Here is a 26,517-nt window from a genome sequence, read left to right on the forward strand (position 1 = left end):
TTTGAAGACTATTATGTTTATATAAATATATAAAAAAGAACTAATATTAAAAATAACTTTAATTCTATACAAATATTTTGACATCTTTCTCTTTAAGCAGTAGAGCATACAAGTCACACGAAAAGTCTAAGCAGGTAAAAGGAATGGAAAAAGTTTTGAAAAAATCAGGTGTGTTTATTTTAGCAATACACTGCTCTAATAAAAGCAAGAATATACATCTGTGTGATATCCACAAGAACATCACTGGTAAAATTTTTAATCTCTTTCCATGATTAATTTTCATGATCCTCTTCAAATAATCATAAACAAAGGTATTATATATTAGTGCCACAGGAAAAGTATAATTTATGGAAAAACTGACCTATGGCACACCTTTATTTATACTGTCACTCAAAAACAAAACAGAAAAACTAGAATTATCTGTATAATACAAGTAAAATTAGAGAACTAATGTTATATGGGAGACAAGAGCTTTTTAAAAAATCCTTTTAGCCTAAATATATGAGTTCAAAGTTAACTTGGAAACTATGATACCTACATTACAATACATAATTTACTTTTGCATTAACATGAATCTTAGTCCATCCATACATTTTTGTACCATAGCACAAAAATACAAAATGAACATTGGATTTTGAAGATACGAAAGCAAAAACGTGTTTTCAAACGCATTTGTACTAGTCGACTTCTGGTCTCCTTTAGAAAACAAACTCAAGAATTCATTATCCTGAGTCCTCTCAAGGCCACTTGATGCTGTGCAGTAAATCTTTAATTACATTTCCTCAAGACTTCTTCTAATAGCTTCTTCTAATTCCACATCTGTGTTAAAAAAAAAAATAGAATTTTAATACTTAGGGCAATAAAACTAATCAATATGTGTGTTTATGTAAGTTTCATCAACTACCCTCATATTTTCAAGAAGGAAAATCAAAATGGAAAAGTTGGGATTAGCAGTTTCTTCACACTATTTGGGTATTTTGAAATATGGACTACCACATTCGAGTTCTGGACCTGGTGGTTTGTCTTCTCACTTTCCCTCCCTTTCTCTCTCTGTCTCTCTCTCTCTGGTAAAATTAAAATAAATGAATGAATGAATAAAATTAAGTATTTTTAAAAAATCATTATTTATGTCCTAAAAGACTTGAGGTAACGTATTAGACTTGAAACAAAAAGGCAACACCATAAAATGACAAAATTTCACTGGCTGTTAAAGATGCAGTTTTTTTATTTGTCCATTATACCTCAGTAAAGTTGGGGGGAAGTGCTGGTGGGGGGAAGTGCTGGTTGGACTAAACTGTAAAGCACCTAAGAGAAAGAGTGAAACTCAATGTCATTTGAGAAGCATAATGTATATGTACATATATAACAAACATTTATTCAATGTGCACTATATTCCAAGATAGGAATACAAAAGTGAACGATACAAACATTACCTAGTGGGTTCACAGATCTTCTCCCATCTCCTATCTAGGTAATGATACAATACAGGAAGGTAAAATTAGGTGTTGATTTTTTGGCCTTATACTAGCTTCTCACACTAGTTTTATCTCATCCCATCCAATCTACTGTCTCTTAGAGTCTCCTTCATTTACAGGCACTAGTGACCCCTCTAAGATATAGCTGCATCTTCCTCTGAGTGGGGACACTGGTGTTATGCTCTCTGTAATTTAAAATACTAGAAACTATGGGGTCACAAAGTGGTGTGGCAAGTAAGGCACTGGATTCCCAAATGATCGACCATGTTTTTTGTCTGGATTCTGGAGGCTTGAAAATCATGCAGGGCATGTGTGCATGCATGCCCAAAATCCAGGAGAATGGAGTAGGGATTGTGGTGTGGCCAACCCCCACCCCCGGGGGTGCTTTCTCACTTTCCTTCTTTCTCTCTCTCTCCAGCAAGCACATGTACCCTACGGCAAAAACCTACAAAAACAAAACAGAACAAATACCTACAAACTAGTAAAAACTGAAGTTAAGGTACATTTCAGAGCCACTGATGCGTCTTAAGATGGATTCAAAGGGATGAGAAAAAAGCCAAGCTACTCTTAGCAAAAATGATGACAAGAGTTGATAAGATATGAAAACTTACTATACAGTTACAGTAATTAAGAATGTAGTACTGGTGCCAGTTGACACAGTGGTTACATCGCTGGACTCCCACATGGCCGACCACAGTTTGAGTCCTGGATCCTATGGCTTGAAAGTCACACCAGTAGCATGTGTTTGCACGCCCAAGATACCAGGAAGAGAAGGGATTATGGTGTGGCCATCCCCCTGGGGGTGTTTTCTCACTTTCCCTCTCACTGTGTGTGTATCTCTCTCTGGCAAGCACATGTGCCCTAAGACAAAAACTTCTAAAAATATATATATAGTATTACTAGTGAGCCAGGTCAGAAACAGACCCATGTGCATGAAGACACTTGCTTTATGACTAAGACCATCTTTTCCACCATTCTGTAGTGAAGATGGTCTTGTTTAATAAACAGTGATAGAACAACTGATAGGTCACAGGGAAAAAAATAAAATTTTACCCTTACCTTAAGGAACACACAAAAATAAATTCCAGATATACCACATATTTAATTTTGAAAGGCAAAAATAAAAGCTTCTGAAAGATAATATATGACAATACTGAAAGGAGAGAAAAGTAGAGAAGGAGGGATGGTGATGTGATCATTCCCTTTCGGGGTGCTTTTTCTCTCTCACCTTCTCTCCATCTCTCTAGTGAAAGCAAGCACCATCTGACAAAACAAAACACAACAAAAAAATGCATCTATAAACCAAGGAATGCCTAAGATTGCTAGTAACTACCAGAACTAGAGAGGGAGTGTGGCCCTATTACAGCTTGATTTTAGACATCTAACTTTCAGAACTGTAAGATAATAAATTTGGTTTTTCTTAAAAAAAAAAAAAGTTTTATTTGCTATAGGGTGCATGTGCTCATTGAAGAGAGACAGACAGAGACAGAGAAAGTGAGAAAGCACCCCTGAAGGAGAAAAGCCATGCCATAATCTTTTGGGCATATATACACACACGCCTGGTGTGTTTTTCAAGCTACTAGGTCCAGGACTTGAACAATGCGGATGACCATGTGGGATCCAGCCACCTTTAATACCATACTACCAGCTGGTCCAATACAGTTCTGTTTATTTTTTTTTAAATAATTATTTATTTAATGTTATTTATTATTATTACTATTCTTTCAAATTTGCTATAGGGCATGTACACTCACTAGAGAAAGAGAAAGTAAGAAAGCAAGCCAACAGGTCTGGGACTCAAACTGTGGTCACCCATGTGAGAGTTCAGCACCTCAACCACCATGCCACCCGCAGGCCCCAAGTTCTATTGTTTTAAGCCAGCCAATTTATAGTACTTTGTTATAGAGCCTTAGGAGACTAATGTATTAGTGGTGGTCTATTTTTTAACTTGAGAGGTGATAACCCACTTTGTGAGCTTTTGGGTGGCTGAGAAAGTCATGATGCATTTTTACATAGAAAAACACAGTTATTTTGTACTTGACCTAATATTTTACACCTTATATTCCATACACACACAAAAGCAAAATGCGAGAAAATTTTACCAGCACGTAATGGAACAAAAGGGACCAGCTCAGAAGTGCTCTAAAGTCTTTTCATAATTTGAAAGAGGTAGACAGTATGTAAGTTTTAGTCTTTAAGAGGGGTGTGTGTATGGTAAAATTTCAAGGTAACCACAAAATAATACTCACAAAAAAAAAAAGAGGAAACAAAAGAATGAAATAGAAGAAATAAATACAAATACAATATTTACAGTGAGCTTGTATGAACTAAGCTTGCCAGTTAAAATATTGGATAAAAAAATGAAAAACTATATGGTTCTACTCCCAGTAATAGTAGAGCACTTTGTAGTAGATTAACCTTCCCATAAATATAAGTCACTGGAGAACTACAAAAAGCAGGTAGAAATAGAGATATAATTAGGACAGGAATTGACCTTTGAATGAAGGGAACTGCACAGGGTAGCATTTAATGCTTTATAGATTTTTGCCTTAGGGCATGTTCTGATCCTTTTGGAACAAGTTGGCTAGACTTCACTCAAAAGTGCCAAGCACTTAGTAGCTTGAGGAGTTAAAAGGCAAAGTTTGGGTCTATTGAGAAGCTGAAACTCCCTGTCAGGAGTCCTGATGGGTCTAACAGATTTTACATTCACTGAAAGTTAATTCATTGGGCCAGCAGGCGGCATGGTGGCTAAGGCAGCTGACATGGTCAACTCCATGGTTCCAGTTCCGGAATTGCAGACTTGAAAGCATGCCAGGCACCATGTTCATATATGTCCAAAATTCCAAGAGGAGAATGGAGAATGGACTGCAGTATAAAAATTCCCCTTTTGGGGTACTTTCTTACTTTTTGCACTCCCTCCCTCCCTCCCTGTGTGTGTGTGTGTAACCATGGTGAGCACATGCACCCTGCAGCAAAAATAAATAAATAAATTAATTAATTAATTAAATGAGGGGGAAAAAAAGGTAATTTATTAAGAAGCAATCACAATACCAAACCCTGTGTTAAATGTGCTGGAATAAATATGAGAAATCTATGGGACCAGCACCTGGCGTAATGACTATGTCACTGGAACCCCATGTAGTCTACTGTGGTTCAAGTCCCGGACCTGGTGGCTTAAACTCACGCCGGGCATGTGTGCATGCGTGCTCAGGATCCCAAAAGGAGAATGGAGGAGAAGGGATTGAAGCATGGCCATCCCTCCTGTGGGGGGTGGGGGGAGTGTGATTTCTCATTTTCTGTCTCTCTGTCTTTCTGGCAAGTGCATATGCCCTGAAGCAAAAACCTCTCCAAAAAGATTTTAAAAAGATGAGAAATCAAGAAGAGGCACTGATCACTCAAAATTGTCTTTAACAAAGTAATTTTATTTTTTTTTTTGCTATAAGGCGTGTGCGCAAGAGAGAGAAAGAAAGTGAGAAATCACCTCCCCCTGCCCCATGGGTGATGGCCATATCACAGTTCCTTCTCCTCCATTCTCCTCCTGGGATTTTGGCACACTTGCCCAGCATGCTTTAAACCACTGGATCTGAGACTCGAACTGTGGTCGACTACATGGAGTCCAGTGACGTAACCATTACGCTATCTGCTGATTCCAGTAAGGTAATTTTATATAGTTCAACCTAAGAGATGGTACTTGAGCTAGTTATTTTAGGATGAAGAAGAGAATAAAGAACAAATACTAGGGAACCAGCAGTTAGCGTAATGGCTATGTCGCTGGACTCCCACATAGTTGACCACGGTTCACGTCCCGGACCCAGTGGCTTAAAATTCACACCGGGTGCGTGTGTGCCCAAGATCCTGAGAGGAGAATGGAGGAGAAGGGATTGTGGCGTGACCATCCCCTCTGGGGGGTGATTTCTCGCTTTCTGTCTCTATGTCTCTGTCTGTCTGTCTGGTGAGCGCACGCGCCATATAGCGAAAACCTCTCCAAAAAAAAAAAAAATTAAAAAATAAAGAACAAATACTAGAGAAAAATGCAAAGGAGATCTATTCCTTAATTTACATGAAACCCTAAACCTGCTATGCTTCTTACACCTACATATAGCAAGAGGAAATAAAACATACATGTAACACATTGATTTTTGTTAGAACTAGAACATATGTCTCCACCACATGTAATTAAAGTTTAAAGTCTCCTTTATTAAATTTTTTTCTAAACTAAAGAATCATAAAAATGCAAAACCTCAATATTTGAACCATAAAACATTACACAAGTAACAAAATGGTAAAACTCTATTACCCATCCAGTTATACACACCTCTAATTTTCTGGGTAAGCTAAAAGCCCATGCAACTGTGAAGCCTTTCAAAGAATGGTTATTTATAAGTTATAATTTTGCTTGGCTTTTTCCATGAATTAGTCATGGGATGGCAATTATAGGTTGCAAAATCTGAACTCCATGAATGGTTCAATGGTGTTTAACTTTCAGTGGCCTTCATAAACAACTTAGCTGACAGGTTTTGTATAAAACTCACAAAAGTCCTTTAGTTTGTTTAAGTTCTCATTTATGTGGCTGCTAAACATTGAGTCAGACCTTGAAAAACCATGTTGGGAAAACAAGTGGTCAAAAACTTATTTCCGATTAGGCTGTAGATTTACTGCCAACTTTATTTAACCAATGAATTTTGGCTGTAGGAGAGATGGCTTAGAATTTTCTACTGCCAGATTAAAATTTCCAAACTCCTAGTGGCACAAAGCTCTAGCATGCTCTTAATCAAACTAATTGCATTATATATCAAGCAAATGCACAGAATCATAAATCTCGGAGACATTCTGTGTTTAGCTACATTTCCTTACTTTCCAGCCTCTATTTCCACCTTCAACAAAAACCAGCAATGAGCACTGTAATAGTACACTGGGACCAGCAGATGGCATAATGGTTATGTTGCTGGACTCCCACATAGTCGACCACAGTTCGAGTCCCAGATCCAGCAGCTTAAAACTCACATTGGGGGGACCAGCACTTAGTGTAGTGGCTATGTCGCTGGACTCCCACATAGTCAACCACGGTTTGAGTCCTGGACCCGGTGGCTTAAACTTATGCTGGGCGCATGTGCTTGCATGCCCAAGATCCCGAGAGGAGAGAGGAGAAGAAGGGATTATGGCATGGTCATCCCCCCGGGGGGTGATTTCTCTCTTCCTGTCTCTATGTCTCTGTCTTTCTGGCTAGCACACGTGCCCTATAGCAAACACCTCTCCAAAAGAAGAAGAAGAAAAAAAAAAACACCTCACATTGGGTGCATGTATGTACATGCCCCAAATCCCAAGACGAGACTTGAGGAGAAGGACTGGCATGGCCATCCCCACCCCTCGCTTTCTGTCTCTCTGGCGAGCACACGTGCCCTATACAAAAACCTCTCTAACAACAACAAAAATACATGAAGACTTCTACCGTTTACCTTCAATGTCAAAGAAGTTCATATTATGTTCTCAGCTCCTTCAGTTAAACTCAAAGTATTTCCAACCATTATCTCAACTTCCTCTCCCAGTTATTAATTTAAATTATTTAATTTATCATTATAATTATTACTATTTTAATTTGCTATAGGGCACTTATGCTCAATAGAGAGAAAGAGAAGGAGGGAGAGAGAAAGAGAGAAACTGTAGGAGTCCGACCCGACGAGGCCCCAGGATCTGTCTGAGCCCCCCGACCTTTGAGCTCCGCTTCTGGTCGGATCAACATGATGGCAAGACCACTGTTGTGCGCCCCCCCGACCTTGGAAGGAAGCTTGGGTCAATTAGCATGTCAGCAAGGCTGTGTGCTATTTGCTCCAGAAAACTGTGGCAGCCTTACTGGGAAGTGACCCCTCTCTGGCTCCCCAATATACTACTATAAAATAATTACATAGCTCTCTTATACATCCTGAGTGTATGATAAAATCTTCCAGGAAGTCCCCTGACCCGATCCCCTTTGCTCTGATCACTTACTATTAATTACAATGCTTTATCTCCATGGTCACAATAGAGGGTGGGCTGAAGTTCTTTCTAGGCAGAAGTAATCTTGACCTTTGGAAGGCCCTTATCTATTCTTGAGATTTTCTTTTCTCAGCACCATTCCCAGTAATCACAAGATGGCTGCTGCACCACATCAGCTGATAATCATCTCTGCTTACCGGAACTGCTTTCCCGAAACTGCATTCCATGGAGACCCACCTACAATTGAGGAACTGCACTAGACCCACCCTTAATCCAACCCTGAATTGCACTAGACCCACCCTTATTCCAACCCCCCCCAATAGAATCTTTGTTCTCTATTGTTAAAAACTTTATGAGCTGTTAATTAAAACACTAGCCCCTCTCCCTTTACTTGCATGTAACATGTTTGCAATAAAAACGCATGATGATTCCTAGCAGTTGTCACTCCTCAGAGAGCGATCTCTGAGGGGTGTCCGGCAAAGGATGTGCATGAAAAGGCATCAAGGCCTCTGTCTTCTGTTCACCTTCGCCGCCGCCGTAGAGATAACCCACCCACGCTGAGGCTGGTCCCCGGCAAGAAACCAAGCTATCAGGCCCAGGACTCAAGCTGCAGTCAGCCATGTGGGAAGCCAGTGCCTTAACCACTACGCCATCTGCTGGCTGTACCCCAGTTATTTAAAAATGCAGTCCGTTATGGATAAACCAAAGTAAAAAATGGCTAGAAGAGATACTAAATAGCGGTATAGCCAGAAAATGACTTGATGCCAAGTGATACAAAAAGTAGCCTTTAACTTATAGAAAAAGCTTCTCCTTGAAAAAGAGAGAAAATGTATTTAATTTACATAAACAATCATTAATATTTAGGTACAAGTGCTTGCTTTTGGAGTTCACTGCCTTTTAAAAAAAATTATTTTTTATTATCATTATCATCTTTAATTTGACCAGAGGGAGAGGAAAGAGACAGAGAGAGAAAGAAAGTGAGAAAGCAAGCCACAGGTCTGGGACTTGAGCTGTGTGTGGTTGGCCATCTGGGAGTCCAGCACCTTAACCACCGGACCACCTTGTGGCCCCTCCACTGCCTTTTACTATTAATTTAATGTTATTCAAAATAAATCAAAATAAGGGTATTAAGATAATCTTCAAGCCCATGAATTAATAGACTTTTCCTGTAAAGGGTTAGAAAATAATTATTTGAAATAGTTTTTTTGGGGTGAAGGGATATACTATTTCTGTCACATCACTCAAATTCTGTTTCATAGTGAGAAAGCAACAGTTAAAACAATACTTATGAGTGTGGCTATGTTCTTAAAATTTTTTACAAAACCAGGTGATGAACTAGATCTGGTCCAAGGGCTGTAAATGGTTATTCTATCCTTCTAGTTATTTTAAATCGTCTTACATGAAAAAATGCAAGCTATTCTCTAAAATGTGAAAACTTTTTTTTAAACTTGGGGAGGGCTATAAAGGAGGAGGGAGAAATTTAAAGAACAAAACAAAAGCCAGAGATACAGTTAAGTAAAGAAAGGATGAACTCTATGAGGTTACCTTCTGTGGATCTGAATTCTTCTCCCACTGAAGTGTTTATTGTACCCACGTTATCATCACTATCACATTCTGCAAGGAAGATCAATAAATGCAGATGTATTTCTGAAAAAGTTACTGTGCCATCATTTATGTTTTCTTGAACATTACTGTTTTCAATGAACTTTCTCTTACTCAAGTTAACTAGTTAAAATGCACAACTTTCCCAATAGGTTTTTTTCTTTTCTTTTTTTAAATGTCTTCCAAATATTATTTTAAAATGGTAACAAATTAAATTCTCCTGTATTTTGAAAATTATATACATGTATTACTATATCTATGGTAGTAACGCCATAGGTTTTAGTTAGCAATGCTTCTTCATGACATAAACTTACTTACCTGATGTATATTATATGCTTTCTTAATGAGAGATGAAGGCTTTATAAAATGACACAACTGACTAGGTATTCCACAATTTGAACCATGATGATGTCAGTGACCTAAGATTTGATTCATCAACATATAATATATATACATGGGATAAATCTCATATATAAGACATAGTAACATAACTAATATAGATATGTCTCATAGATAATGTAATTATTTATGTAACAGTGACTAAGTTATACATGAGACTGATAACATAATAAGTGACTGATACATGGCTTATGAATATAATAGTGCCTGAACTAGTGTTTGAATAACTTAACAGGTCATATGAACATATTTGTTTCTGTACAAACATGTAAAAACTTAATAACTACATCCACTATATTCCTTTGTTGTAGAAGTTTGTTGCTATAGGCTATCTTTCGCCATTCCAGCAAAATACTTCAAATAGTTCAAGCAGTGTTTAAAGGAAATAAAATATTACATTTATAGCCTGAAGAACAAAATCAAACCTCTAAACAAAGAACAAAGAGAAAATGCACAGGGATTTCTGTTATTGCAAGTAAGGTCAAGGTCAGTCAAAAGCAGCATGCAATAAATGATCCAAACAATTCACAATACATCATTACATACAAAGCCCAAGGCAAAACTGTATGCCTGAATCACAAAGATTAGCTTAACACTGGGTTGCAAAAGTTGTAAGATTTCTCTTGCCTCAATCAACCCCATATTGAGAACAGAGACTATAATGAATATTCTTTCCTATTTTTAGTGACACCGCATAGAACTAATTGGATAATATAGATTTTTAGGATGTGCCCAAAGCAATGACCTATTGTCTCATTAACAGGCTTAAGAAACAATAGGAACATAGACTCAGAATTATGTTCAACAATTATTTTATATAAATGCCTGTTCCTTAGGCCTTGATGCTGCTTCAATTTATACATTTATAGCACAGGTGGACTTTCATGTTCAATTCTTAAGATGATTTAAAAAACCTGTGTAATTCATGTAACTCTATTGACCATACTTAATGATTTTACCCCATTCATCCAAAGTGACGAATACACAACAGTCTTAGATCCATTAATGAGACCGTGTAAGAAGAATGTTAAGATTCAAAAAAAAACTGGGACCAGCAGTTAGCGTAATGGCTATGTTGCTGGACTCCCATGTAGTCAACCGCGGTTCAGGTCCTGGACCCAGTGGCTTAAAACTCATGCCAGGCGCGTGTGCGTGCATGCCCAAGATTCCGAGAGGAGAATGGAGGAGAAGGGACTGCAGCGTGACCATCCCCCCTGAGGGGTGATTTCTTTCTTACTATCTCTCTGTCTGGCGAGCGCACGTGCCCTATAGCAAAAACCTCTCCAAAAAAAAAAAAAAAGAACTGTCTTGTAGTAAAATCTTTTTCATTATATCTCACTCTCAAGGGAGCACATACTGGTCCAAGGGAGGCAAACACTGCCAGAAGTTCTATGCACCCTGAAACGTTTGCAGTAGAACTGGAAGTAGCAATGAGATCTGGTTTCTAGAGAATCTGAGAAATCGCATGTTCAAATGCTCGAAAAGCTGACTCAATGCACATAGTTTTTGTACTGACATCTCAAAAAGCCCTGGAAAATAAACCTTATTGGTTTAATTATGAGACAAAATATCCCAGGGAAATTGCAATGCTAATTGCTTTCTTGCCTATGTTCAGTATATAATCAGTTTACGTTGTAAAGTACCAGAACTCACAATCAAATCTTTATCATCTAATATAAAAAAAGGAATCTTCCTGAAAGTTATTTAAAAAACAACAACAACTCATATTTGGTATCTTTATGTAAGTTCTGCCATGTTGTTAGACTACTGCAGACATCTTTCATTATCTTCACCCTTCAAGAACATGGTTAGAGGCAATAATTCACACTAAATGGTTACCTCTACATCATAAAATCAGGTATGTCAGCAAAAGCCTTAATCTTAGCAGATGAAAAGAAAAGCACTTGCTGTGTGGGTTATTTAACCATTTTGGACCTCTGCATCATCACCTATAAAATGGGGTCATCTAATACTCCTACCCCATAGTGTGCAAAGAGGATTAAAAAAACAAGTGGAAGGACCAGCAGTTGGCGTAATGGCTATGTTGCTGGACTCCCATGTAGTTGACTGTAGTTCGAGTCCCGGACCCGGTGGCTTAAACTCACACTGGGCGTGTGTGCATGTGTGCCCAAGATCCTGAGAAAAGAATGGAGGAGAAGGGATTCCAGCATGGCCATCCACGCCCCCCCCCGGTGGGGGGGTGATTTCTCGCTTTTTGTCTCTGTCTGTCTGGTGAGCGCACATGCCCTATAGCAAAAAAAGTTCCTAAAAAAAAAAAAAAAAAAGAAACAAGTGGAAGAGGTTGTTTAAAAATCTTTAAACATTACAGATAAAAAAAAATGTCAACTAGGGGGAGCGGCAGGTGGTGTGGTAGTTAAGGGCACTGGACTCCCACATGAACAACTGCAGTTTGAGTCCTGGATCTGGCAGCTTGCTTTCTCACTTTTTCTCTGTCACTTTCTGGTCAAATTAAAATAAATAAAATGAAATTTAATAAAATAACAATAAAAAATGTCAGCTAGCACGGTGGCCAGCACACAGATCCACAATAAAGGTTCACTTTATCTTTTTTTTTTTTTTAAAGAGAGATTTTTGGTATGAAGCATTGTATGCTCACTGCAGAGACAAGAGAGAGAAGCAGCCTGGTCCACCATACCATTTGCTGGCCCTGATATAGTTTTTAAAAGAATTATTATTTTGGGGACCAGCAGATGGTGTAATAGTTACATTGCTGGACTCCCATGTAGTTGACTGAGGTTCGAGTCTTGGATTCAGCGGCTTATACCGCGTGCTGGGCACATGTGAGGGCAAGCCCAAAATCCTGAGAGAACGGAAAAAGGGATTGTGGTATGGCCACCCACCTGGGGGGTGATTTCTCACTTTCTGTTGTTCTTTCTGTCTCTCTGGCGAAGCACATGCACCCTATAGGGAAAAAAATCTCTCAAAAAAAAATTTATTAGTTTGATGCTTAGTCCTTTTTTAAAATTTTATTATTTTTTTTAAAGAGAGAGATTTTTGCTATAGGGTGTGCATGCTCGCCAGGGACACAGAAACAGACAGAGAAAGTGAGAAATCAACCCATAGGCAGGATAGCCACGCCACAGTCTCTTCTACCTCACTCTCCTCTTGGGATTTTGGGCATGCATGTGCATGTGCCTGGCATGGGTTTCAAACTGCCAGGTCCAGGACTCGACCACAGTTGGCCATTTGGGATCCAGCCACCTCACCATACCATCTGGCTGGCCCCTTTTATTTTAAAATTTGCAATTTGCTACAAGGCAATCATCAGAGAGAGACAGAGAGTGGGGGGGGGGCAGGAGGGGAGACATAAGGGGGTTGAAAAAGAAAGCTGCCAGGTCTGGGATTTAAACTACAGACAGTCAAGTGGGAGTTCAGCATTTTAATCACCATGTCACCTACTGGCCCCAGACCACATAATTTGAATTATTTTCATCACTTTAAAAATGTAGTGGCTAGGAATATTTTTCTATGACAGTAATAAAAATAGTTGTCGTAATGGCTATGTCATTGGACTACTATGTAGTTCACTGCAATTCGAGTCCTGGACCCACTGGCTTAAACTCACGCCAGGCGTGTGTGTGTGTGTGTGTGTATGCCCAAGATCCCGAGAGGAGAATGGAGGAGAAGGGATTGCAGCGTGACCATCCCCCCAGGGCATGACTTCTAACTTTCTGTCTCTCTGTCTCTTTTCGTCCTTCTGGTGAGTGCATGCGCCCTATAGCAAAAACCTCTCCAAAAAAAAAAAGTTATTTTTTACTGAATACTCAATGTACTTTACATGCTGTGTTAGACATAGCCTTCTACACAATCTCTTTAGGTACTATATAATCTTTATGCACTACACAAAATTCAGAAAATATAGATGTACCTCCAAAAAAGCAAAAGTTCAAATGAGTATACATGAATAATTTTTGTTTTAAAAAAAGAGGGGATATCTAGAGCATAATGAGCACCCAGAGAGCATGATCAGCACTATCAATAACCTACACCTTACCTCCAACCCAAACACATCCATGCATACTTGGTCACACGCAACTGTCATTCCAAATAAAACTGAAATAGAGGCAAATCCATAACCAGTTTTACATTCTAAATTATAAAAGAAATGTTTCCAAAGGAAGCAGCTTAAGAAAAGGAAAAGAAGTTTGGTCTAATGTGGCAAAGGTAAAAAGTATTTTGCAGGATATTAAGTAGATGTTAAGGATGGCAAAAGAAAGTGAAAGTTGCTTTTTTTTTTTTTTTTTAATAGAAAGCCAAAGATAGGAAAAGTAGATGAAAACAGAAGTTGCAAAATAGGAAGGTCATATTCAGTACTAAGGCATGACATAAATATGCAAAAGAGTTCATTTTGATAATTTTGCATCATTACTTTGATCACTAACTTTGCAAAAGTGGATTGATCCACTGTAATTACTAATTAGAGCAAAATTCTTCATAATGGATTTTTCAACTAAAATGTGGTTCCAGGGCCAGGTGGTAGCACAGTGGTAATGTAATTGGACCCCTACGGGACATAATGAGTTCTTGTCCTGTAACTTCTAAGAGCAGGTCAGGCATGTGTATGTGCCCATGATCCAGTCCGGTGGAGACTGGGGGTAGACAGCGACATTAGGACCGTACTTGGGATGTCCTCGCCTCTCTTTCAGAAATAACTTTTAAAAAAGAGATTTTTGCTAATGGGTGCATGCACTTGCCGGAGACAGAGACAGAAAGTGAGAAATGGGGGATGACCAGGCTGCAATCTCTTCTCCTCCACTCTCTTCTAGGGATTTTGGGTGGGCATGCACTCATATGAGCGCAGCGTAAGCTTTAAGCCACTGGCCAGGACACAAACTGCAGTTGACTATGTGAGAGTCTAGTGATTTAACCATTACGCCATCTGCTGGTCCCAAGTAAGCTTTTTAAAAAATGTGGTTCTGAATATACTGAAAGTGAAAGAAAAACAAACTGACTGGAAAGCAGAACTGGAAAACTTAAAGGCGTACAATAAAAATGTCAAAAAGTAGACACTGTTTTTCATGAAGGTCATTAATCAATACCTTCAAATTTTATTCATGGATTAAAATTATAAGAATATTTTAAAGTGAGCTATTCTTTTATTATCTTCTTTTAGGCATTTTTCTTTATGTAAGAGATTATAAAAAACAGAACTGCATCTCTAGAACTATATCCTTAAACACTGGGAAGTCAGATTGGATACCAGCACTCCTTTCATTGAGCAAACTTACTAAGGTAGAGAAGACAGCACAAGTCTCAGAAATAAGATAGGAGGTACTAGAAGCCAAGAGGTGGCAGGCCAGTTAAGATGCTGGATTTCCATATGACTGACTGACGTTCGAGTCTGGGACCCATCGCACCATGTGTACATACCCAAAATCCCAAGAGGAGAATAGAGGAGGAGGATGGTGGCATACCCATCCCCCTGAGAGTGAATTCTTATTTTCCCTCTGTCTCTCAGTGGTGAGCACACACATCCTATGGCAAAAACCCAGAAACAAAAATATTAAGAGGTATTCATCACTTCTAAGAACCTACAGCTCCAAAAGAGGTTTCCTTTTGTCACTATCAACTTCATAAATGGTCTTTTCTTTTTTTTATATTGCCATACTATTATTTTTTGTTTCTGGGATTTCATATATAAGAACTTTGATTTCTAAAATAATGAAGATAAATTCGGAAAGTCAGAAACACAGTGAAGATGTGAATTCAAAGCCTTGAAATTTATAGTAACACATTTCAACCCATGAATACATGAATATAGACTTTTGCCTATTAGATTAAATAAAGGCTTCAGAAAATTATTATGAATTCCTCCTCCTTTTAAAACACTAGGGAATAAAGTTGACATAAAGAAAAGACAAATAAGATAAAGTAAGAAAACACTGATTTAGTGAGCAGGCAACAGTTCACTAGTGGACAGCAGTTTATTGGTTTCTCTCAGCAGTGAAGTCTCCTCCTCTTGGGTGGTTTGCACTGTGAATGCAGCTGCGTACCTTTGGTGGTATCAGATATGCTATTTAACAAGGCACACATCATATCGCCCTCTAAGTGGTGAGGGTTTAATATATGAGCTGGCCTCTGAGTCTTCTTAAATTGATTCTCTAGCTCCAGAAAACCTTGATCTCCTGAGAGGATGGTGAAAGGAATTTGCTTGGGTAGTTGTTCATCTAGACGGCCAGCCTAAGTTGGAACAAATGGCATAGGTTGGTATCAATCAGCATGAGTCTCATATCAAACTGCATCTTTTCCACAATGAACAGATATCTAGGACGGTATATTAAGCCTGCTCTTTAGCACCCACCAAAGTATGATACAAATATCTCCTTCATAAATGAAAAATAGCACATTTGAACAAATGCCAAGAGGACACTAATTTTAAGATAAGCTATTTTATGTGCCACTAAGGGAAAAAAAAAAAAAAAGCCAAAACAGAAGTCCAATAAGAGCTAAAAGGCTACATGTTTCATGTAAGAATAGGAGATCTGGCCTAGTGCCAAAAGGTAAGCAAGGTAATTAGCAAAACTCAATTTTGGCAGATAGAGAGAAAAAGAAATCTCTTAAGGTTTAAACCATAAGCATTAGTTAACACATTTTCAGAGTAAATTCACATTATCAGTGTGATATGTAAGCTATCAAGTACATGATTCAATTTCAAGTGGGTCTTAGGAGGCCAACCAGGCGGCGTGGCAGTAAGACAGCTAAATCCTACTTCGCTGAGTGTGTAGTTTGAATCTCAAACCTGGTGGCCTGGAAAGTATGCCAGGCATGTGTGCATGTATGTCCAAAATCCCAAGAAGAGAGAATGGAGAAGGGACTGTGGAGTGACCATCCCTGGGGCAGGAGGAATGATTTCTCACTTTCTCTTTCTGTCTCGCCCATGTACCCTGTAGCAAAAGCTAAATAATAATGATGATAATAAAGTGGGTCTCAGATTGGTGGTTTCTATAGGTGACTAGAGGAGGCAGAAGCAAGTGAAATTCCATCTAGGCCAATAGTAACTGTTAAGGAACCTCTCGATTTCAGGAATGTTACTGTCAGCATATATCATACACAGTATCATCTCTTGACTACTTATTGCATAACTAAATATTTGGGTGCAGTTGAGGGTCTGCTAAGAGTTGGAAATAAAGAAGTAAATAAATATCTATGAACTCCTGTCCTCACAGTAGTTATAAGTAGAAGCTGATATAGGTTTCATACAAAAACACAGTACTGAATAACGGTCTGCGTGCCATCATTACAATTCAATAGGAAAAAAAACTTGAGTGGATCCTAGAGTCACATTAGAGTTTGAATAAAACAATGACTCACATGCATACATATGGCAAAATCAGCAGCATCTTTTCTTTTACTACAGCGGGGATGAAGGAAGAAGCATCCAATCCTATTCAGGTAATTATAGATCTTACAGTTGAGTGGAGGCTTCCAATTGGTGTTTCCCCCTATTAATTTTAGAAAAGGTGTAAATGATAGTCAAACAGGGGAGGAAAACCCAGAAATATTTTATCAAGGAAAAATGCACACTATTAAAAGCTTTTTTAGAGGAAAAGTACTAGATTAGAATGTAGAAAAAACTCAGTCCTAGCATGGGTATCGCTATCTTGTTTTACCTCAGAAAAGTAGACCAATTTCCCCTGCTTATTCATCTGAAAATAGATGTTAAGCAAATTCAAAGTAATGCTGGTGAAAATTCTATGAATGCCATCGTTCAGCATGAATGCAAGCATTAGTGGGTTTTCTAATACCTAAAGGCTGTTCAGTGGATAGAAACAATGGATAATCAACAAATAGAGATTTGCTGAACTTTATCCTGGCTAACTTATTCAGGTCAGTATGTTTTTGTCTTTAATCTTCCCCTTTTATGCTGTTTCCTATCAAAAAATAACTATATCAGATGCTCAGTATAGTAAATCTCTTTAAACCAAAGAAAACTCATCAGGTTTGGTCAATGGTTTATAAAAAAATTTAGATGAATCTCCATAGTTATGAATAGCTAGGATGGACTAAAATGATAGCTCTGGTATGTTGAAAATAACACTAGTCCTATAGCTAAGATAGGTCAAAGTTCAAAAGCTAACTCTGATATTTATTAATTTTATAATTTAAAAATAAAAAAGCAAAACTTCACCTGCTTCCTTGTATAGACAGAAAACCGTAACAACTGGTAACCATGTTAATACCAAGCAATAGTGCCTGGCACATTGCAGGTGCTGTTGAATGAAGACTTTTTCAATGTGTATCAAAAGATCTTTTAACACTGGGTTACCAAATCTGCCCAGAGCTAACATTTGCAATAGAGACATGGAAAGAAGAAAAATATTCTAGCAGAGTATATAATTGCTACTATAATGCAAAGTAAAGATATTCCAATTACACTCCTGTGTTCTATTCAGGAAGGTTCAAAAGACTTTAAAAGTGAAACAATGGGGTAGAATAGAGAGTTTCTCAAATATTTTGCTTATAAATAACCATACCTTGAAAGCCCCAAATAAATGTCCCTTGGTTAAGATGCCCTGGTAGATGACCAAAAAAGTTTGACCAGTTATCAAAATCTACAAAGACTATATGCGTCATGGTCCGCAGGTAATCCAGATCAGGAAGCTCAACATCTTCTTCCTCTGAGAAGTGAGAAACGTTAATATGAATTCAGTAAGAATTTGCTAAATGCACTCTAATTTCTCAAGTCTAAAATATTTTGGAGACATAACACACAAAAATACTGATCTTGCACATCATCTCTACTTAAACCTTTTCATGAAATTCAAATTTGTAAGTGACAGAATATACCCTTAAATCAGATAAAAAATATTCTGAGTATTTAATAAATTCCATTATATATCTTTTAAAAAATTCTGTCACGGGTCCTAACACTTTTAAGAGTCATTTATAAAAATAATTTTTTAAAAGATATAGAGAACCAGAAGACAATGTTTTAATGCTAACTAACCAAAACTTGCACCATCTATCAAAATAAAATTCAAAGACCTTTTTGGCGCCAGAATTTGATGCTTTGCCTAGTCTAGACTCATTTATTTACAGTCTTTTGGTCTGTGATTAAATACCCTAGAAAGCAGGCATAAGATAATCCACAACCTGCCATAAAGTGTGGTAGAATGGGTGCCAGTGGCACATTAGCATTTATCAAAAACACATCTTGGGACCAGCAGATAAGGTAATGGTTATGACGCTGGACTCCCATGTAGTCGACCTCAGTTTGAGTCCCGGATCCTGTGGCTTAAAACTCATGCTGGATGTGTGTGCACATGCATGCCCAACACTCCAAGAGAATGGAGGAGAAGGGATTATGGCGTGGCCTTCCCCCTAGGGGGTGATTTCTCACTTTCTGTCTCTCCAGCGAGCACATGCGCCCTTATAGCAAAAATCTCTCTAAAAAAGCAAAAAGCAAGAAAACACACACACACACATCTTTCTTGGTTAAGTTCTTTCCCTTTTCCCCATTCTCCAACTTTTGTTATCCTTCCCCCTTCCCTTGGTCTCACACTTTCCACCTTGATAAGGCCTTAACATTTCTAGTGGTAGCAATGGAGATCTTAAAATGATAAATTATTTAAAAACTGAATAGCTTCTACTCTGCCAATCTGAGGTTCCCTTAGATACATGACTGCCATTCCCTCACATTTCCAAGCCACCCTTCGTCTTTTTTTCCAAGTTCTCAATAATTCCAGGTTTAAACATTGGGTCACCAGAAAAGTCATAATACATTTTGCATAAACACAGAACAGCAAGTCAAGACTTTTCTGACAACCCAATATTATAACCATCTTGAATCAAACACAGACTATCACAACTTTCCAAAGTCATCAGAACAGGAAAAGAAACGCATACAAGACTATAAGATAGAGTGTGCCTCTGTTTCATGTTTGGAATAGAGGTGAATAGGACTCACACGTTTTAATCCTTTCTCACTGAAAGCATGTAATGACCGTAAGTGATGTTGAGATCTACATATGTTTAAGAGCAAGCTTTCAAAAATTTAATGTTCAAGGGGCCAGCAGGTGGTATGGTGGCTAAGCACGCTGGATTCCCACATGGTCAACCATGGTTTGAGTCCTGGACCTAGTGGTTTGGTTTCTCATTTTCCCCTACTCTCTCTCATTCTGTCCGTCTTTGGTCAAGTTAAAGTAAGTACATGAATAAATAAATAAGATAAATCTTTAAAAAAAAATGTTAAAAAAAATTTAATGTTCATAAAAATATTAGTCAAAATTATCACATATTTTCACTGTCTCTATATAATCCATCAAGAGTAAATATTTATTTAAAAGGATATAGGCTTAAAATGAAGACACTAAACAAAACAAAATACAGTTCTAAACAAAATGAAAACAGTACATTCTATGGCAGAAGAAAAATCCAGAGTAAGTACAAATAAGGAGATTCATACCCCAATTTTCCGCCTGGTACCTTGCTGCCTTTCCTTTTTATTTATTTATTTGTTTTTTAAGGACAGGATCTTGCTGTCACTAATCTTCTTGCCTTGGCCTCTCAGCTCAAATACATGCACACACACATTACCATGCCTGAGATTTTTGCTACACGGCGTGTGCACTCAACAGAGAGACAAAGACAGAAAGACAGGAAGTGAGAAATTACCCCCTCCCCCGCCCCAGGGAGGATGGCCATGTCACAGTCCCTTCTCCTCTAGTCTCCTCTTGGGATTTTGGGCATGGACACATACACATACCCTACATGAATTTTAAGCTGCCAGGTCCGGGACTCAAACCACGGTCAACTATGTGGGCGGTCCAGTGATGTAGCCATTACGCCATCTGCTGGTCCCATGCCCGGTCTTTTTTAATGACAAGGTCTCACCTATTTTGCCCAGGCCAGAATGAAGCTCACAATCCTCCTTCCTTAGCCTCCAAGTCACCAGGATCAGAGATATAAGCCATGGCACCTGGTCTTCGGGATGGACTAGGAAATGACCTGAACCTTCCATATGATCTTAGCCTATGAGAACATCTTAGCAGTGTATACCACTGCAGCTGGACCAAACTCTACTTCTAATTGCTAAATCTAAGTAACAGAATATCTAGGATAATTTTCAAATCCGACTTTCAGAAGACTACCAAATCCCTTCAGCTCTCAAAATTCCTATGCTTCGTGGAAAAAAAAAATCTGAAATACGTATTATTTTAGGCCAACAGATGCTTTTTATTCCTTTAAGCTTAGAAAGGAGATAAATAAAAGAAGTAGGAATACAAATCCCTAAAAAAGATATGCTTTAGTCTCCTAACTAGTTAATGAATCATCCCATTATGTTTACTCAAAATTGAATCACTACTGGGCTGGGAGGTGGCGTGGTGGTTGAGGTGCTAGACTCCCACATGGTCGACCATGGTTTGAATCCCGGACCCAGCAGCTTGTTTTCTCACTTTCCCTTTCTCTCTCTGGTCAAATTAAATAATAAATAAAATGAAATTAATAATTCCTTTAAAAAAATTGACTCTATAAACTTTCACGAAAATGGTGGTATACTGTGTTTCTATATTTGCACGTGAAAACTACACAGAGTGGTAAAGTCATACCTATATTTGGACAGCTTAGGTCATTCTCTGCATCTTTCTCCAAGTTTGAATTTTTGGGAACGCTTACTGTATGTTTCGGTTTTCTCTCTCCATGTAAGGCACTGCCAGTGAACTTGTACAAGCTTGCTTTTTCAGAACCAAAATGAGCCACACTGGGTTTCTGTAAGAAGCAATGTTTTCTGTGGAAGTGCTGCTGTGCACTCTCAGGATCGTGAAACGGTTTGGTGCAGGTGCCACACTTGATTACATACCGCTGCTCCTCTTCCTCTTTCTTCTCTTCGCTGTGTGCTTGATGAATGTGAGCATTCATGTCGGCTAAATTCTGTGCTGTTGCTGAACACAAACTGCAGCGAAACCACAGTTTTCCCTTATCCAGCATGATCTGAAGACATTTAGTATAATCTTTCTTTCTGTTAACTTTACAGATGTAAGTCTCGCGGCAACCACACGTTAACAGATTACTGGTCTCTATTACTGGAAAATCATCCTCAGTTTTAATTGAAGTTTCTTTTTTTTCTGACACAAACACATAATCTATGCTGTGATGTTCCTTATAATGACTCAAAAATGCTTCTTCAACATTAAAGATAAGATCACAAAGTCCACAGAAGTATTTAATCTTTATCTCACTGTCATGCTCATCTTGACAATGTCGGTGTAATGTTTCGATCTTATGAAAAGTCTTTTTGCAATGGGCACAGCTATATCGATGAAACTGGTGACTTGTCAAAGACACACAGTGCTGTTTCACACTTTCTTCAGAATCAAACATATCTTCACAAATTCGACATTGCCATTTACCCCTTGGAGGACTATTTGCTGGGGCATGATCAGTATTAGTAACAGCTGAAGGAGGCTTGTCAATAGTCACATTATTCACTAGTGTCAAAGAGGATGATGGCAACGTTTCATCTACCTCATCCACCTCATAAAAATATCTGTGTCCATTATGAAATTCAGTCACATGTGCCATGATAGTATCCTTCCTTGTTAACTCCTTTTTGCATGCCCGACACCAGAAGAGAAAATTATTTAAATGTGCTCCTCCATGAATTCGGCTCATATGTAAACGGATGACTCCTGAATCTTCACACACCTTTCCACAGACCACACACTTATAACACATTGTGTTTGCTGAGAAAACATGCTTTTCTACTGCGTCTTCACTTGAGAATCGTTCACTGCATTCACAAAACCAGGTTTTAACTACTGGCTTTTCCGTCTGGAGACAAACCACATCTTCGTGGCCTTTACCTTTTAAATTCATCTTCTTTATTGGAATGGCACCACAATCCTGTGAGCTAGATTCTTTACTAGACACAGTTCTTTTAAGTGATGAACATTTTGATTGATCTAACAATAAATTTGAGTCAGAAGAAGGTTTGTTCCCTTCACTGGTATGGCAATAAAGTAAAACTGATTCTTCCACTGAGTTAATAACTCGGATTTTGTGTCCTGAATTCTGCTTGTGATTTCGGGTGCTTGTGTCATCCACAAAGACTTGATTGCAATTTGGACAATAACCTCTTAATATAAATTTCTCTGCAACCTGGGCAATGCTCTTCTCAGCTACAGCTACAGGACCAGCATTTCGACAACGAACTCTAAATTGGATTAAAAAAAAAAAAAGACTCTTTCATAAGTATTTTCTAAATATACCACATTTGCTTTTTATTGCAGGAATTATAAAATAACCAACCTACAGATAAGCATTAAAAGATACTTTTCAATAAAGATGATAATAATATGCTAATCTCTCAAAATAGCTAATACTTCCCACTTTGTCTATTCTTAACCCATATACAAAAGGGTAAAACTTGAATCAAAAAAGTCTTTTTTTAATTCAAACAAATTTAGAAAACTAATATTGTTTCAAGAAAAAAAAGATAAAAATAAGAACACAACATATCAAAATCTGTGGGGTATAAGTAAAGCTGTAGGTGGAAAATTGTATTTTTAAATGTTTATCTTGAAAAAGATCCAAAACCAATCCAAGTTTCTACCTTCAGAAGTAGAAAAGGATAAGCAAATTAAACACAAAGTTTAAAGAACAGTAATTAATGAAATAGAAAACGGGGGCTTTGCATAACACTGGAGCGGTTGAATGTTCACTGGCAAGTCTTGAAGACACCCCAAAGGACAAAGTGGTGAAAACAAAGTTAAGCTGTGAAAAGAGGGGAAAGGAAGAGCAGTGTCTGGGAGTGACAGTGCTGATAAGAAGGCTTAGGGTCCCAAAGGTGGTGGCAATACAATAAAGGTTAGACATATTCTATGTGGAACACATGGTAAAATTATGGAAGCTAAGTGAAAGTTAAAGTCTGGAATGAAATTCAACAAAGTGGACATACAATACAGTGAGGGTAAAGCCAGGGAAGGTGGTAACTTCCGTGGGATGACCAGAGGGTCCATGCTATTTCGAGAAGTAGCTTTTGCCTTGCCTGTAAGTGGGATGGATAAGCCAGTGTTTACAGACCAGTTAAGACAACATTTGCATATCATATTATCATGGTTGAAGCGAGACAATAAAATCAGGGAACCAGCAGTTAGTGTAATGGCTATGTCGCTGGACTACCATGTAGTCGACTACGGTTCACGTCCAGGACCCGGTGGCTTAAAACTCACACTGGGTGCGTGTGCATGCGTGCCCAAGATCCCAGGAGGAGAATGGAGGAGAAGGGATTCCGGCGTGACCATCTCCCCTGGGGGGTGATTTCTCGCTTTCTGTCTCTATGTCTCTCTCTCTCTGTCTGGCAAGCGCACACGCCCTATAGCAAAAACCTCTCCAAAAGAACAAAAAAAAAAAAAAAGAAAATCATATGAAAGACTGAAAAAAAAAAACCCAAAAAACAAAATGAATGAACAACAGATAATCATCAGTATAACCAAGGCTGGTTGTTTTAAAAAAAAAAAAAAAAAAAAAAAAAAAACCTGACATAGATTATGAAATAAAAGTTTAAAATATCAAAACTCAATTTAAAGAGTAAGATATATTTCAGAAGTAAGGATAGGCAAAGGTTTCTCAGAACACAGAAAGCATAACCATAAAAGTAAAAAATAATCAATATAAGCAATGAGATTAAGAGCTTCTGTTCATTAAAATATATAATATGAATATGCAAATTGAGGAAAGTATATTTATGAATATTCACATAGTCTAGAAATTCTTATATTCTAGAGTTCCTATCTAGAAAGTATAAACAGTTCTGAGGCCAGCAGGTGGTGTCGTGGTTAGGACACTGGATTCCCACTTGGCCAATCATGGTTTGAGTCGCAGGCCTGGGGGCTTGCTTTCTCTCTCACTTTCTCTCTCTCTGGTCAAATTAAAATAAATGAATACATAAAAATTAAAATAATTATAAAAAACAAAAACAAAAAAGAAACAGCTCCAAACTCATTACTAGAAAGGTCAGCATTTGGGATAACCAATGGTGTGGTGGTTAAGGTGGCTTGATCCCACATGGCCACTGGGCAGGTAGTCCAGACCTGGTAGCTTATAAAAACACACACGCTTGCCCAAAATCCTGAGAAGAGAATGAAAAGAACGTAGTATGGCCACCCCTCCTCCAAGGTGGTGTTTTCTCACTTCCTCTCCCTCTCTCTCACATCTGTGGCGAGCACACATGTTCAAAAGCAAATTAAAAAAAAAAAAGGCAACAATTTAATTCTTAACAAAGGTAAATGGGCCAGCCAGGAGGCATGTTAGTTAAAGCACTGGATCCCACATGGCCAGCTTTGTGGTTTGCATTCTGGACCTGGTGGCTTGAAAGACACACCAGGTGTGTATGTGTGCATGCACAAAATTCTGAGAGAAGAATGGAGGAGAAGGGATTGCAGCATGGCCATCCCTCCTTGGAGATGCTCTCTCTCTCTGGTGAGCACATACGCCCTATAACAAAACTAAAAAAAGGTAAAAAAAAAAAAAAAAAAGGTCTACAAAGCAAAAGTATTCAACATATTCAACATCATTGTTCATCAAGAAAACTCACATTAAAACCACAATGAGACATTCACAAGAACAGTAAAAATGAAGGGCCAGCAGGTGGCATGGATGTCAAGGCAGCTGGATCCTACATGGCAGACCGCATGGTTTGTCCCACACCCAATGGCTTGAAAAACACACCAGGCTCATATGTGTGTGTGCCTAAAAGTCCTGAGTGAGGAACAGAGAAGGGACTGTGGCACAGCCATTACCCAGGGGTGGGGGGTGGCGGGGGGTTGTTTTCATTTTCTTTCTCTTTCTGTCTCTTCCCAGTGAATGCACAGACCCTATTATCGAAAAAAAAGAAAAAGAAAAAAGGCTACAGTGAGACACTAGCAACATTAAATGCTGACAAGGATGAAGAGTAGTAAGTTGGGGTTGGCTGGTGGCCTGGGTAGTTAAAAGTGGCAGGATTCCACATGGCCATCTAGCTGATTTAAGTCCTGGACCCAGCAACTTTTAAAACACACTGGGTATGTGTGCTTACATGCCCAAAATCCCAAGAAGAGGAGAAATGGAAGATAAATGATTGTGGTGTGACCACAAAAGAATAGTGACATGAACTTTCATACTTTGCTGGCTGGAACGTAAATTGGTAAAATCACTTTGGAAAAATGCTTAGTCGTTTCTTATAAAGTTAAATACACATCTGCTTTTGACCCAGCAATTCTACTCCTTAATGTTTATCCAAGAGAAATGAAAACATACACCCACAAAGACAAATGTAAAAAAAGTTCATTAACAACTTTATTCACAAAAGCTATCAACTATAAGCAACCCAAATGTCTATCAACATGAGAACAAATGTCTATCAACACTGAACAATCAGTGCTACATTCGGACAATAGAATTCCACTCACCAATAAAGAAATGATGTTCTAGGGAAACTAGCAGTTAGCGTAATGGCTATGTCGCTGGACTCCCACGTAGTCGACCACAGTTCACGTCCCAGACCCGGTGGCTTAAAACTCACGCCGGGTGCGTGTGCGTGCATGCCCAAGATCCCGAGAGGAGAATGGAGGAGAAGGGATTGCGGCGTGACTATCCCCTCTGGGGGGTGATTTTTCACTTTCTGTCTCTATGTCTCTGTCTGTCTGGCGAGAGCACTTGCCCTGTAGCGAAAACCTCTCCAAAAAAAGAGAAATGTTCTAGATAGTATGAAAAAATCGCAGATATTCTGACAAACATCACAGAATATACTACGTGATTCCATTTACATGAAATTCTATAGGACATAAAACTAATATACGGTACAAAAAATGTCAGAATAGAGATTGAATGTAGGTGAGGGGATGAAAAATAACTGTAAAAGATTCAATGGAGCAGTATGTATTAAGAGTATGGGTTAAATAGGGACCAGCAGTTAGCATAATGGCTATGTCACTGAACTCCCATGTAGTTGACCACGGTTTGAGTCCTGGACCCAGTGTCGTAAACTCACGCAGGGTGCGTGTGCATGCATGCCCAAGATCCCGAGAGAATGGAGGAAAAGGGAGTGCAGCATGGCTATCCTCCCTGG

General features: G+C 38.5%; 1 protein-coding gene across 6 annotated transcripts in view; it reads right to left on the minus strand.

Annotated features, from left to right (window-relative positions):
- Positions 1-618: 618 nt before the first annotated feature.
- ZNF451 (zinc finger protein 451) overlaps positions 619-26,517 on the minus strand; it is an 88,709-nt gene continuing 62,810 nt past the window's right edge. For 4 of the 6 annotated variants that reach the window (XM_006149180.3, XM_014588051.2, XM_014588050.2 and 1 more), the window contains 6 exons: positions 21,020-22,623; positions 17,945-18,088; positions 16,782-16,912; positions 15,464-15,650; positions 8,994-9,062; positions 1,206-1,305 (listed from right to left, as the gene is read on the minus strand). In XM_006149180.3, the coding sequence (XP_006149242.1) occupies positions 1,208-1,305; positions 8,994-9,062; positions 15,464-15,650; positions 16,782-16,912; positions 17,945-18,088; positions 21,020-22,623 (2,233 nt within the window). In that variant the 3' untranslated portion in view covers positions 1,206-1,207. Of the gene's footprint in view, positions 820-1,205; positions 1,306-2,703; positions 2,739-8,993; positions 9,063-15,463; positions 15,651-16,781; positions 16,913-17,944; positions 18,089-21,019; positions 22,624-26,517 lie in introns of those variants that run through there. The other 2 variants (XM_027772134.1, XM_014588048.2) reach the window with 2 other exon arrangements.

Source organism: Tupaia chinensis, unplaced genomic scaffold, assembly GCF_000334495.1.
Source record: "Tupaia chinensis unplaced genomic scaffold, TupChi_1.0 Scaffold000256_1, whole genome shotgun sequence".
In the NCBI taxonomy this organism is placed as follows: Eukaryota; Metazoa; Chordata; class Mammalia; order Scandentia; family Tupaiidae; genus Tupaia; species Tupaia belangeri.